A 15076-nucleotide genomic window follows, 5' to 3' on the forward strand; every position below is an offset into this window, starting at 1 on the left:
GGCTTCGGGGGCTCGTATCAAAAGTATATAAAGTGCCCCTCTAAACAATCATCAATAATATTGTGACAAATAAAACAGAATTTGAATTATAATTAATATAACCGCACGTACAAAACAATGCGCTTAAATTCCCGTTTATCTTTTACGTATCTTTCAGTCTGAAATGTCGTTGCCATGACGTTGCTATGGTGCGTGACTGCGTGTCTTGCTCATAGACCGTAAAAACTCTGCTCACTCGGACACGGCCTCCTCTATATTTTTTTTCTTTGTGTTGCAATAATGCTCATTTTAAAAGTAAAATACGATCATTTTGTATCTGTAATCCCAGATTCATATTTGTCTGCTTACAACAGCGGTCGGGAACCTCTAGGCTTGCGAGCCATATGCCATTCAGTGAACGCTTGTGGCTCGATGGCAGAAAAAAAAAACAATCCAAACAATCACGATTTTGAAACCTTTTCATCACATTTTCATCATTTATCAAAACTATTATTCGAAATGTAGGCTGTCAAGAAGGAGGCAAGATGGGCAGTGTCTCTTAAAAAAACCTGAAAGACAATATTTAATATTACAAAAAATAAAACTATATATATATATATATATATCATAATATCATAAAAAAAGTATAAAAATCACTCGTTTTTATAAAGTCACACTGTCCAACAGTGACACCCGCAGGTAAACCACGAAAGTCGCGCTATGATTGGACCCCGGACAGCGTAGCGTGGCATGGGGACGTAATGACGTACCATTAATCAAACTATGTTCTGTAACATGTAAAACGGGAACATGAACGTAATATTCTAAAAGCAACTCATGTAAATACCTTAATCAGATTATTGCCTTATTCAGAGTAAGGTCAATAATTAGATTACTGCTGTCCATGTAAACGTAGTCATTGTCACTCAGTACGTTTACATGGACAACAATACTCCGATATTAATCTGATTAAGACCATACTCTGATTAAGAAACTACCATGTAAACAGCGATTTCTAATTACCTTAATCCGGTTAAAGCCATACTCGAATTAAACAAAAATCGAATTAAGACATGTGGAGTATGCCTGTTTTAGTCGCATTATCTAAGTGCATTGTAGACATGTACACACCTTAATCTAACTATTAACGTCGTGAAGGAGTTTCCGCCGCGTTTTGTGACAGGTCACACACACACACACACACACACACACACACACACACACACACACACCAGGCAAGTGCAGAGGGGAGGGCTTTGGGGGCTCGTATCAAAAGTATATAAAGTGCCCCTCTAAACAATCATCAATAATATTGTGACAAATAAAACAGAATTTGAGTTATAATTAATATAACCGCACGTACAAAACAATGCGCTTAAATTCCCGTTTATCTTTTACGTACCTTTCAGTCTGAAATGTCGTTGCCATGACGTGTTGCTATGGTGCGTGACTGCGTGTCTTGCTCATAGACCGTAAAAACTCTGCTCACTCGGACACGGCCTCCTCTATATTTTTTTTCTTTGTGTTGCAATAATGCTCATTTTAAAAGTAAAATACGATCATTTTGTATCTGTAATCCCAGATTCATATTTGTCTGCTTACAACAGCGGTCGGGAACCTCTAGGCTTGCGAGCCATATGCCATTCAGTGAACGCTTTGTGGCTCGATAGCAGAAAAAAAAACAATCCAAACAATCACGATTTTGAAACCTTTTCATCACATTTTCATCATTTATCAAAACTATTATTCGAAATGTAGGCTGTCAAGAAGGAGGCAAGATGGGCAGTGTCTCTTAAAAAAACCTGAAAGACAATATTTAATATTACAAAAAATAAAACTATATATATATATATAATATCATAAAAAAAAAGTATAAAAATCACTCGTTTTTATAAAGTCACACTGTCCAACAGCGACACCCGCAGGTAAAGTTACAGTGGGTTGCCTGAGCCCATTGATTTGAACACACCCACAAAAGTCGCGCTATGATTTGACCCCGGACAGCGTAGCGTGGCATGGGGACGTAATGACGTACCAGTAATCAAACTATGTTCTGTAACATGTAAAACGGGAACATGAACGTAATATTCTAAAAGCAACTCATGTAAACACCTTAATCAGATTATTGCCTTATTCAGAGTAAGGTCAATAATTAGATTACTGCTGTCCATGTAAACGTAGTCAATGAAACGCCAAATGAGACATTTGGCAGAATTCTTTGCAAAAGCAAGTCACATGACTTGCAAGAGCTAATTGTGTTGGCGTTGGTCACAGCTGAGCATCTAATTTTATGAGAAGCATCAGAGAAAATAAGATTTAACCCTCATCAATCCCTCGCGGGTCAAAATGACCCGAAGCCCTAAAATGATAATTTTCTTCTCTTTTTTTTGTCCAGAAGGCTTGTGGAAAAAAAGATAATATAACGTGATAGTTCATGACTCTTGCCACTAGATGGCCTTATAGCTCTATATATTGCAAATTAGCTGTTCCCTTCCGTTCTCTTTAGTATTATTAATGAATTGTTTGGTAAAGTTTTGGCACTTTTAGTTTGAATTTTGAGCATTTATAGGCTTTTCTATGTGTACTGAAGCATTCCTCACATTCCATTTATTCCTATGGGGGTAAAATTGACCCATGAATGAGGATTTGTTACTTTTTAAAATTTCAACCACAATCGTCCTCGAATCCAGTAACGTTAAAAGAAAAAAGTTTTTGTATTCGTGTTTCAAGTGCGACAAAAGTCCTAGGTTCTTTGACCACTCGGATGAACACTCTTTTTTTTTTTTTTAAATGACCTGAGGGAAGGATGAGGGTTAGGCGTTCCCGTGAAGGGAAGTTTTTCAGAGATTCACAATTCGTTTCATTCTATTTCTATGTTTTTGATTGTATAAAGTACCATTCACTTCATTGAAGAAAGAAATTATGGGTTTGGAAGGTTGTGACCAGTGTTGGGGAAAGTTACTTTTAAAAGTAATGTGTTACGATATGGCGTTACTGGTTAGTCCCTAAAAAAGTAATTGTGTTACTTAGTTTGAATGGAAAGTACTGTTGCGTTACTTTTTATCACCTTGTCTGGGTTTGCTTTTTTTTTAATAAAGTTCTGACAAAGGTAAAGGCACTTTCACACCAAAAGTAAAATGAATAAGCCTCAGGCTGAAGGAAGTGAGATTAAATGCATAAAGTATATTTGTGTTTTTCAACCTATTATTGCAGATTTGCGTAATGTTCAGAGTTGGCATTTCACTGTTTATATTAATGTTGAGGCATACTAAATCTGTTTTTGAGTGATGAGAGAATGTATGCTCACATTTAGTCTACAGTAACCATCATGTTTACAACACCTGAGGTTTCAGTCAATAAATGGTAAAACGGTAAAAAAAAAAAAAAAAAAAAAAACCAACTCAGATATTTTGTTGTAAATTTGAGTTACTAGCAATGCGTTTAGTAAATGTTTTGGGCAAACTATTGCATTTAGTTGTGTGTGTATAAATGGAAGCTCATCCTGTGGTGTAAAACATTTTTTTATTTCAAAGCTGAACAAGAAACACTTTTTTTTTTTTTTGATAAACCAAAACTGTCAGAAACCACACGTGATATCTAGCCAAAACGAACGGTCAAAAGTTCAACTCTGAACATGGAATGTAAAAACAAGTTCAGTCTAAGGATAAAAATGGCAAACGATGAAGATTAAGTTGATCTAGTCTAAAATGAACGTCTTTTCTTTAAAAGGAGAACAGTGAAACATAAATGTGTACAGTACATCACTCACAAATATCCTTGTTTTAAACACCTTCAAATAATCTGCTGTCAAAAACATATACCTACAACATCTTTCACCAAGCTGCACTACACTCCACTTAGAATGCTCTTACTAGCCTGGATGCACTCTCTGCTGAAGCTCATGTTCAACTAATTTTACCTTCCCTCAATGTCGAGGCCGACAAAACCAGTCGAAGCAAAGCTAAAACAGAGCTGCATCGAGGCCGTTACACTTTCAAAGAAATCAAACCCACGACTGAACATCACTTGGTGTCCATCTTGGCCATCTCCTGCAGGTATATCCCAATGCTCTCGCTGTCAAACAGAACAAAGTAAATGTTCTTCAGAGAGGACGTGGTTGCTGAGACAAAATGGTTTGAAATGGCCTTCAGTATAAGCTGGGCTGCCGTCTGCTTTGGGAAACCATTTCTGGGGGAAGAAAAATCAAAAAGGTCAGATGATTTCTGGGAACCATTTCTTGTTAAACCCAGTGATTGTGATGCTCACCGTCCAGCGGGTAGTGAAGGGAAAGCCACCGATTTGAGCTTTTTCTCCTCGGCAGCAGACAAACAGTTCTTGACTGTTTTCTCGAGCTGATCTTCGCACTTCTCTGAACCCCACTGAGGGACGTGACAATGGATGATGAAACGTGCTGCCATCCCATTGGCTTGACTCACAGCCACTGCAAAGCAGAGGGAATAAGAAATACTCCAGTCACAACACGGAAACATGTTTTTTTACTGCAATACCCTACAGTAGATTTCTTCCCTCTTTCTTGTTTTAAAAGTTCCCACACTTTTTGACCAAAGACTCAAAGGATTGAGTAAAATGTTCCATCTTTGTATAACACTTATTAGTATTCTCTAGCCGATTAAATATTCTAGTACTACAGAAAAGCTCATTCAGTACTGACTTTTTTAGATTGTGCTCATTTCCTTGACATTTCCAGGCCTGTAAATGATCAGTGTAATATTCCTGATATTTCCAGGTTTTTCTATACTTTTTTTGTGTCTATATTAAAATATCTAACAAGGTCATTTCCTGCCCCTTTGAACATTTCTAGAACACACTAATTTGAGTCTGCTTTCTGTCTACATGTGTAAGGCAGTGTGTGTGTGTGAGTTTAACCTGATGCGACCTCCAAAGGGCCCTGGCTTTTTCTCAGCTCCTTGACGGTCTCTAAGAAATCTTTTCCTCCTGCTTTCTCCAGAGCGTTACCTGCATCACAGAAAAACTTAATAGCTTTTGCCACGTTTCAAAAATATGTCTCTTTGACAATTTTATATTCGCTAACAACAATAGATATGTTTCCATCCACCTATTTTTATGCGCATTTTGGGGTATCGCATTAAAAAAAGCTGGACGCAGGGATGTCGTTAGGCCTATTTTAGGGGGGTTGAAGCTACCCCAAAATGTTCCTAAGCCCCCCTATATGATAATAAGAACAATAACAATTCGATTTATCAATAACCGTATCCTCATTCATATTTAGATGCAACAAATTATATATATCCAGCTACAAAAAAATTGCGGAAAAGTCGGAAGTTGGACAGAAGTACAAAGAGTCGTTGTGCTATCAAGATGATGCACCGCGTCTCGTTTTATTGGTGTGAACTGTGGCAGCTTTCAGAGCGTTGCAGCGCTACTGCCTAGAGGATTCATCTCGTCTTAACGAAAACGAACGAAAAAAAAACGAAAAGTAGGTGGATTGTCATTAACTGAAATTAAAATAAAAACGAGTCATTACAAAAAAACGATAACTAACCAAAACTGTAATGTGTGTTTGGCAAAACTAACTAAAATTCAATAAAATTATAGATTACATGTCCTTAGTTTTCGACTTTATCAATGTCTTTCATAGAGCAAATAACGTTCAGCTGCATTTCCTTTCTCTGCGTCTCTCTCTCACACTCTCTCTCACACACACACACACACACACACACACACACACACACACACACACACACACACACACACACAGCCCCTCCGTGCACACCGCCGTCTCCATGAGAACGAGTGTTCGACGTTGAAAGCAAGTTCGCGAACGGTTGGTATCTCGAGAACACCTTACACAATCACACATTAAAAAGTGGTATAAAAATATTTTTAATTCAGAATATAATTTTGTCAGTGTGTTAATGTCGACCCGAGAAGCGATTGCTACTTTAGAAAGTTAACTAGTCGCAAGTTTGAGGTAAAATGCACTTGGGTTGTCGATGTCAAAACACTATATAAGCTGTGATTTAAATATTAAATAATATGTCATTTGTTTACTCTTACACAATGTTTGCTGCTTCAATCCAGATGAGTAGGCTATTGTATAGGGTAAATTTAGTATAGGGTGTGAAAATTGTACAGCTGTGGTATTTGTATAGGTTTAGCTCAATTTAGGTTTAGCTGTATATTTGTATTTTAGCTCAAAAATGGGTTGAATACTTGCGGTTCTGTGTAATTAAAGGTGAACTATGTAGGATTTTTGCAGTAAAATATCCAGAAACCACTAGGCCAGTGTTATATATTTTGTTCAGTTGAGTACTTAGAATATCCCAAATGTTTTCAACTATTTGTAAATCGTGAGAAATTGCTATTTTAACCAATGAGCCGGGACGTGTGAGCTATGTGTGTGAGGGAGTCGCCTGTCGATTGCGTCATATCTGCGTCACCCTCGGTCTCCGGTTTTATTCAGTGAAACACTTTACTCTCACTGCAGTGTGAACAAGTGTCATAGCAGCCGCAGAGCGAACGTCATAACTTCCTTTTCAACACCTTCAGATATATCTAATACGATAAACAGAGTTGCGTTACCTCATATACTCATGACTGGAAAAGAGGAAGTTGCGCCGGCAACCGTGTCATAATAAAAGTCCCGCCAGCGACTATGCCATAATAACAGTCCCGCTCTTCAATCGCTCCTGCGGCCTTGCTAAGCTCCACAACACTCGGCCCTGCTCTGCTTCACTACAGTAATGTTAATAATCGCATCCATGAACATGATTTCTGCCCGAGTCCTATCCTGACTCTTTTCCACCGGCTGTGAGGTGAAAACCACATGTCCCAAGATTCAGCGCTCAAACGTGCCGTCATCAAACTACGCCTTTGTTTTGAACAGGCGACCTCTAGTGGACGGAAAAGTTACATAGTGTAGCTTTAAATAGCATTCTGTGGACAACTTATCTTATATAGAGAGGAATTAGATATAATTTGCTATTACTTTATCATACATTTACATGAGCAGACAGATAGCATTTAAGTCATTGCTTATAGTAACTCATCAGGAGCAAAGTCTGGCCTAAGTAAATTCCCCAATCAGCTTTGATGTGTCTAAAAGCTAACATTACAGTAACTTTTCTTTAACAGAGTAGAAATGGAAGAAGAGAATATGTCTGTCACGTTTTACTTGTTAACATCTTGGTTTCTTGACTGGTTGTTGACATAAGTGTAGCTCTAGATGTGAGTGCAAAGATTTTGCAAACGCAAGTTACAAATACCCTGGGGGCTTAGCCCCCCCTGTCTTCCAATCCTAGTGACGTCCCTGGCTGGACGGAAACGCCAAGATGCACATAAAAAACGGAAAAACAATAAAAAATAAATGCGCATAAACCACAATGGAAACCCATTAACCGAATAAATCCCTTGATGTGCAACAAAAAACTGCGATGCGACTTTGCCTCAACAGAGGATGTGATTGGATTGCTGGACTAACCAGCGGACCAATCGCATCGCACAGCATCTCAAATGTTAGTTTGAATCTTAAATGACTGCGTTTCCAAACACCAGGCATCCAAACGCAAGATCACATGACGGCCTTCGTTGCGTTTCGTCTGCGCTCTCATGAGACGCAAGCCATTTATGATGTTGGAAAATAGAGCCACAGTGGCTTCACCGATTGCAGAAACTTCCATTTTTATTACAGATATTTTGTGCCAATTTCCCTGGAAGTGGCGATTTTGTTCTCTTGAACACATGGGATTGGAAATGGTTAAATTTGCAACTTTGAATGGAAACATAGCTAATGTTAATAATCTTGTTAGTGTACTGACCGATTCCCTCTTTCAGATCAATCTCTGCGTTTGTGGGATTGATGATTCCCTCCACTTTGATCGTTCCGATTTTGCTGATTTCACTCTCTGTAAGGGACAGCTGATAAGGAAAGAGTTAAAAAAGGGTTAAAGTTAACAAGGCATTAAGGCTGTTAAGTTTCCTAAAGAGCATTTAAGATGGGTAGGTTTTGAATATTTCCTAGAATTTTAGACTTTGGTGGTGGAGTTGGTTCCTTTAGTGATTTTAATTCTAAGTATTTTTTAGTAAATATGTACTATCTAGCGTGATATCACATATAACAGCTTTTAAATTGACTGTGAAAAATTCTAAGTTATATATATGTTAGTTATATGTAGTTGCGTTACTAAATGTACCTTGCATTCAAAGGTATACAAAGTTTATAATGTGCTCTATAAGTGTTCAAATAAATCTTAAAATGACACATTCTTGATAATGTGTGATATGCACAGCTAAATGCACCTTTTGTCCAAGGAACAAGCTTTTCGCAGAGAGAATAGTAAATCCCTCTCCCGGTCCGTCTTCCACCGTTGTGTTGGCATCTGCTTCTTTGTCATTCTCTGTGCTTTTCTGCAAAAAGAACCATTTGTTGTATTCTCACAGACAAACACAGTACCAGATATGCAACGCATGTCCTGCACTTACTTTGGGTTTGCGACCTGGTTTTCCTTTGCTCTTTTTGCTGGGTTTCTTGATGGGTTTCCGGTTCGCCCTCTTCTCCGGAACGGTCACCTGAGTCTCCACCTTCACCTTGCCGCCTCTCTTCTTGGAGAGCAGCTCGGGATGGATGCGAGGCAGAACTCCACCGTTTGATATAGTCACCCCTCTGAGCAGCTATTCAATAAAACATAAAAACAATGGCTTTGCTATTATTATTAAAGATTATTAGAAATATTAGATGGAACAAAAGTCAAAATTCTGATCTAAAACATTTTGTTTAGCTGTATAATAAGGTTAAGTAGCCTAACTAGTATAAAGTGGTCTACTCAAACAAAGGTGGCAAATTCATTGCTTTTAGTGCTCTACCACCACCATGGTAGACTACAGCAATAAAGTGTACTCTGAGTTGTTTTTGGACAAGACTGTGTTAAACATTAACCCTAACCGCCCTCAGTCTATTTTAACATGTAATTCATTACCTGGTTGAGTTCTTCATCATTGGCCACTGCCAGCTTGATGTGTCGTGGAGTGATTCTGCCCTTCTTGTTGTCTCGTGCTGCATTTCCAGCCAACTCCAAAATCTCAGCTACAAAAACATCAGAGCAACAAATCACAAATCGCAAGACTCCAAAACAGCAATAATGGCCAGACTGTTATCCACTGGCGGGCAAAAGTTTGGAACAATTCAGAATTTTTTTTTTTTTTTTTTTTGAAAGAATTCTCTTCTGCTCACCAGGACTGCATTTATTTGATCATAAATACATTAAAAACATTAATACTGTGAAATTATAATTACAATTTAGTTGTTTTCTATTTGAATATATATTTTTAAAATGTAATTTTTTCCCGTGATGACAAAGATGAATTTTCAGTATCATTACGCCAGTCTTCAGTGTCACATGATCTTTCAGAAATCATTATAATATGCTGATTTTCTGCTTAATTATTATTACTGGCACTCAATTATTAATAATGGTTCTTATTATTATCAACCAAAGTTGATAACCGTTTTTGCTGCTTAATATTTTTGTGGAAACTGTGATTTTTTTTTCAGTGTTCTTTGACGAATAGAAAGTTCAAAAGATCAGCATTTATTTAATACAATATTTAATATAAATAAAATATTTTGTAACTTTATAAATCTTTACTATCACTTGAATGAATTTAATGTGCCCTTGTTGAATAAAAGTATTAATTTCTATTATTTAAAAAAAGATTGAGCTTACCCACAACTTTTAAATAGTACAGTAGTGTATCACAGTTTCTTCAAAAATAAAGTTTTTTTAACATGGATCATTTAAAAAAAATCATATTCAGCAGCAAATCAGCATATTAGAATGATTTCTGAAGGATCATGTGACACTGAAGATTTGAGTTTTGAAAATTCAGCTTTGCCATCATCGGATTAAATTACATTTTAAAATATATTACAATAGAAAAGTTATTTTAAAATGTAGTAAAATTTTACAAAATTACTGTTTTTACTATATTTTTATGAGATAAATGCAGCCTTGGTGAACATTTTTTTTTATACTTGTGCTTCTTAAAGCATAAAGACTTTAAAAATTAATTATTTCAAAATTTTGACGGCCAGCGTAATTAACTGATTCATAATGAAATGAATTGTGCTTGCTTTCTGGATTCCCACCTGCTAAGTACTCAATGACAGCTGCCATGTAGACGGGGGCGCCCATGCCAATGCGATACTTATGGGTTCCTGTGCGCAAATAACGCATCATCCTCCCGACAGGAAAAATTACTCCTGCTCGGGCAGAACGGGACAGCTTGGTGATCTTTTTCTTTCCTCCTCTGGCTGACATCCTGCCTTTTCTGTGGTGAAAAATCAAACATTTCTTCTATAATCATCTTTTGATCAAGGTAACAATCCATTCAACAACATGTAATCAAAACATCATCGATCATGTGAGTGACAGAGCAAACCCACCTCCTCTTGACTCACAGTGCCACTGGATGGAGTACCTACAGATGAATCAAGACACAATGATTCATTCATTAACATCTCAACAGTCTCCATCTGCTTCAACAGATAATGATCACAGACACTCTCTTATCCATGCTAATGACTAAATTAGAATAATTAAGCTACAAACGCCTTGGGTTTATTTCGTCTGTTGAACACAAAGGAAGATATTTTGAAGAATGTGGGTAACCAAACAATTTCTGGTCCCCACTGACTTCCATAGTGTGGTATGGAAGTCAATGGGGACCAGAAAGTGTTTGGTTACCCACATTCTTCAAAATATCTTCCTTTGTGTTCAACAGACGAAAGAAAATCATACAGGTTTAGAACAATTTGAGGGTGAGTAAATAATGACAGAATTGAAATTTTTGGGTGAACTAGCCCCCTTTAAAGGGACGGTTGCGGGAGACTTTTCACTGATAAGCATACAAAGTGACGAGAAGATGTGTGATAAAAAGACAGTCTAAACGAAACGTCTTATTAAAGAAAACAAAATATGAAAGCTGCAGGAGTGCACTGGTCCATGAAAAGTGGAGAAAGTGGTATATTTCCACATTTTCATTATTTGTTGTATGTTGTATTAAAACCTGAAGCCTTAGCGTGACGTCATATACTGTTCATTGCGATATCCGAAGAAAATTCAAAGTCTCAAAGTTTAGTGTGACTGGAAGTTACGGTGGGACTAATTGATACCGTTTTGCGAATAAAAATGGATATTATGAATATTTAAAGCCAAAGTAAACTTCAGTTTTGACACTAACATTTAATGTATATGCCTACAGCCGAACGCATTGTCTTACAAAGATCAAATTTCATTTGACAGCGTACACAAACACAGGTGCTCTCGTCAAATGCACGATGGAAAGTTTCATTCTTGTTCAGTCGGTGCTATTTCTCTCCAGAAGTTATGAGCAATAAAAACGTCTTTGTAGTCGTTTAAATGGCCGCATCTATGTTAGTTATTTTTCAGTGTGGCAGTGTGAAAATGAAGTACACTTTGGGTTTTACTGTATTATTGTAAACATAAAATCTTGAAAGATTAAAAGCACATAAGTACCCAGTTAAGAACAGGTAAGAAATACAAAAAGACTTATTACACACATAGCTTACATTAAATAAAGACATTACATTAGTTAAAGGCATAGTTCACCAAAAAAAATTTATTAAGTTGTTCCAAACCCGTAAGAATTTCTTTCTTCTGTTGAACACAAAAGAAGATATTTTGAAGGATGACGGTAACCAAACAGTTGATGGACCCCATTGACTTCCATAGTATTTTTTTTTTCATACTATGGAAGTCAATGAGGTCCCTCTTCCTGTTTGGTAACCGACATTCTTGACATTCTGGTTTGGAACAACTCTAGGGTAAGTAAATGACAGAATTTAAATTTTTGGCAGAACTATCCCTTTAATTATGTTAGCTAACTAGTCCGTATAAACTGTAACTTGGATTCCTTATTAATAATAATAATTACATTTGTACTACTGCTGTGTGTCTTGCTGCTAGGCAGATTTTCAAGACCAATCAATATTCCATGTCATATTTATTTGTGTAATATATATCTGTATAAGCTGTGTAATAAGCAGGATAATTAATATATTGATGGTCATTACTGAAAAGATATGCAAATCTAGTTTTTTATGAAATGTGACATCTATCTATCTATCTATATTATAAGGCATGCAAATATGGATTTTTTGTTGTCTTTTTTCCCCCCTCAAAAATATGACCCTGGGTCTGTGAATGGCATTTAGACTGTGAACTACCGCGTCGACAGACAGGGGATCTTGTCGACACAGCCTGCAGCGACCCCGCACTGCCATCCGAAATTAAAGGCGCAGCGCATGTTTAAAGATAAACAGCGAACATTTATAAACACGGAGCGCGATTCCTCCCCCCTATGAAAAGTTTCGCCACAAATATATGTAATGGAAGACCCGCCTCCTGCCAGCAACAGCTCGTTAACACCATTATGTTCAGTCGGGATGCGGTACGTGATCGAGAGGCCGTCGCCGAATCCGCGATTCAAAGCGTACGATCAAAGGCCTCGCCTTCACCTCACTGTTTTTCCTATCAAATGCACACAAAACCGGGCAGGTTTGTTTTCAAAAAACATTATGTCGTGCACAAATCCATATTCTTGGTTTTTAACCCCGCTCCTCCCACATCCACTCACCCCCATTTTGTTTTTTACCTCGATGCATTTACATAGAGTAAAACACCCGATCTAAATCGCGAGCGAGTGATGCGTTTCGACGCGACGCGACTGCAGCGTTGTTATTATAATCATCGCATCTGCAAGCGAGCTGCGTTCCGCTTGGTTTTTATAATGCGAACGCTGTCGTATCGTCGCGCGTGTCGTGTACAGTGTGCTCTCGAGCTGCATTCGCATGCATCGCATCGCGCGCTTATCAACCCAATATCTCGTGCCAATATTTACCTGTTTGTTCTCTACAAATGCGTCATGTACGAAATATATCTGTCCTCTGACAGGCGCAAATAAGGAGGAGTTCCTGGTATTCCTATTCCCTGTCCTTGTGTGCTGAGTCGCTGCTGTTCCTTAAAAAAATTGAGGGAGAGAGAGAGACCGTGAAAAACTACAGCAGCCAGTACCACCGTACTGTCGATGGAGGCAGGCTTTAGGCTTCTGCTTCTCATTTAAAAAACATTACATTCAAGATATGAAATACAGTAGAGCGCACCCAGTGCAATCCACGCAGAATGCACACATACGGGACATGATGTGGATATAATGCATTATCAAGCCGTCATTTCTCATCTAAGAGGCGGTTGAGAGCAACATGCAAATATAATTCGTCACAGACAGCTGTAGGTGTCTGGGAGATTGATAATACTTACTGTGAAAAACAAAAAATCTGTCTCTTCACCTGGTGTGTGCTCGAGTGAGTGGTGATCTTCATTCGTTCTCTCCTGGCGCCTAATGAACTCAGTCTGATATGCACTTGATAAAAATGAGCCTTGCGCAGACACGACACTAAGCCTATAGTGCACACTAACGCGTTAAATTGAGTGCACTTAAAACGCAAACCTCCTCGTGTCAGTTAGGATCACTATATCTCTGCTCGGTTGTATATATGAGTCTCTGGTTAATGCAGAATCTAATGTGCGCTGACAGGCTCGAATAATGGCCTGTTTCAATAGCGTTAGTGTCTGCGAAATCTGTGCTGGACTAAACTGGTTCCACAGAGGGCAGTATTAGATCAGAATTCAAATATGCGTGTTTGATTGTTGTGCTCCGGTAGAGGGCGGAATTGTATTATGTTGGGTTATATTTTCTCAGACAAGGACAGGCGTTGCTCAGGGACGAACCATATTCAAATATTTTTTTTATGTGGGCTATTTGAATTGTACATTTTAAGCATGTGAATTGAAATATGGGTTGATTACTTATTTCATTGGTTAAAAAAAATAAATACACATGACAAGACTGAGTTTAATCTTTAATCGTCACACATTCAATGGTTTTATGTTTTCACCAAAAATATCCCGTACTGCAGGGGTTTTAATCTTTTAGATGCAACGGACCCCGATATGAATGATCCTCCTCATGTAAGGGACCCATCCTAAAATTAAAAAGGCAGCTATATATGTTTAAAGACCCAATTTGTACCATGAAAAATTCATATTATAAATATGTGAAAAATATATATACATAAATTATTATTTTTTTTTAGTGGGAAATATTCAGTTACATTAAGATATACTCCTTATAGCATTATTTATTTTAATCACATTTTTTTAAATTATTTTAATTTAATTTAATCAATGTATATTATTTGTTAATATTAATAAATTTTTTATGTATTTTGATCTAATTTATATATATATATATATATATATATATTAGGGCTGTCAAAAGATTAATCGCATCCAAAATAAAAGTTTGTGTTTACATAATATGTGTGTGTACTCTGTTAATTATTATTTATATATAAATACACACACATTCATGTATATATTTAAGAAATATTTGCATGTATATACTGTATATACATTTTTATATAATCTATAATATATATAAATATAAAAATTTTATATATAAAAATAATATTTTTTTCTTAAATATATACATGCCTGTGTGTGTGTATTTATATATAAATAATAATTAACAGAGTACACACACATATATTATGTAAACACAAACCTTTATTTTGGATGCGATTAATCGCGATTAATCTTTTGACAGCCTTAATATATATAATATATATAGATTATCTATATTATATAATTTCTTTTTTTTCTTTTTTCTCACAGTTTTTCTCTAAACATTTTCAGACCTCTAGCACTCTTGTGGCTTCCTGTCTTAAAGTCGATCAAGACATTATTGTGATTCTTCCTTATTGTGACGTATATTCGAGTGAAAAGGCTTCTCAAACAAGAAAAAATATAGGACGGGTCTTATGACAGGTTGTCCCGCCCTCGCGCCAGTAAACGTGTCATCAGAGAAGAGAAGAGATGTCGCTGGAAGAGAGAGGACAAGTTATTTCAATTAAAATATTACAAGGGCACATGAATTTAAAAATATATGATATGGCAGTATTCCAAAAAAAAATATTAATGGTCAATTTTGATTTCATGGTGACTTTAAGGTGCGGTCACATTAGCGTAATTTCAGT

The 15076-nt window shown here is 36.9% G+C and overlaps 1 protein-coding gene across 5 annotated transcripts; it reads right to left on the bottom strand.

Moving 5' to 3' along the window:
* Positions 1-2368: 2368 nt before the first annotated feature.
* On the bottom strand, positions 2369-13636 carry macroh2a2 (macroH2A.2 histone). Of its 5 annotated transcripts, none has more exons than XM_079843569.1 (11): positions 13299-13636; positions 12880-12998; positions 10403-10437; positions 10106-10287; positions 8937-9043; positions 8443-8631; positions 8260-8367; positions 7779-7878; positions 4867-4956; positions 4246-4420; positions 2369-4167 (listed from the first exon to the last, which is right to left on the bottom strand). In XM_079843569.1, the coding sequence occupies exons 4-11, from the start codon at positions 10275-10277 to the stop codon at positions 4002-4004; spliced, it is 1107 nt and encodes a 368-aa protein (XP_079699695.1). In that variant the 5' UTR covers positions 10278-10287; positions 10403-10437; positions 12880-12998; positions 13299-13636; the 3' UTR covers positions 2369-4001. The 5 variants fall into 5 exon arrangements, with proteins under 5 accessions (XP_079699695.1, XP_079699696.1, XP_079699697.1 ...); XM_079843570.1 differs by having other exon boundaries at positions 13328-13631; XM_079843571.1 differs by lacking the exon at positions 12880-12998 and having other exon boundaries at positions 13299-13631.
* Positions 13637-15076: the final 1440 nt, after the last annotated feature.

The sequence above is a fragment of the Gobio gobio genome (genome assembly GCF_949357685.1).
Source record: "Gobio gobio genome assembly, chromosome: 18".
Taxonomy (NCBI): Eukaryota; Metazoa; Chordata; class Actinopteri; order Cypriniformes; family Gobionidae; genus Gobio; species Gobio gobio.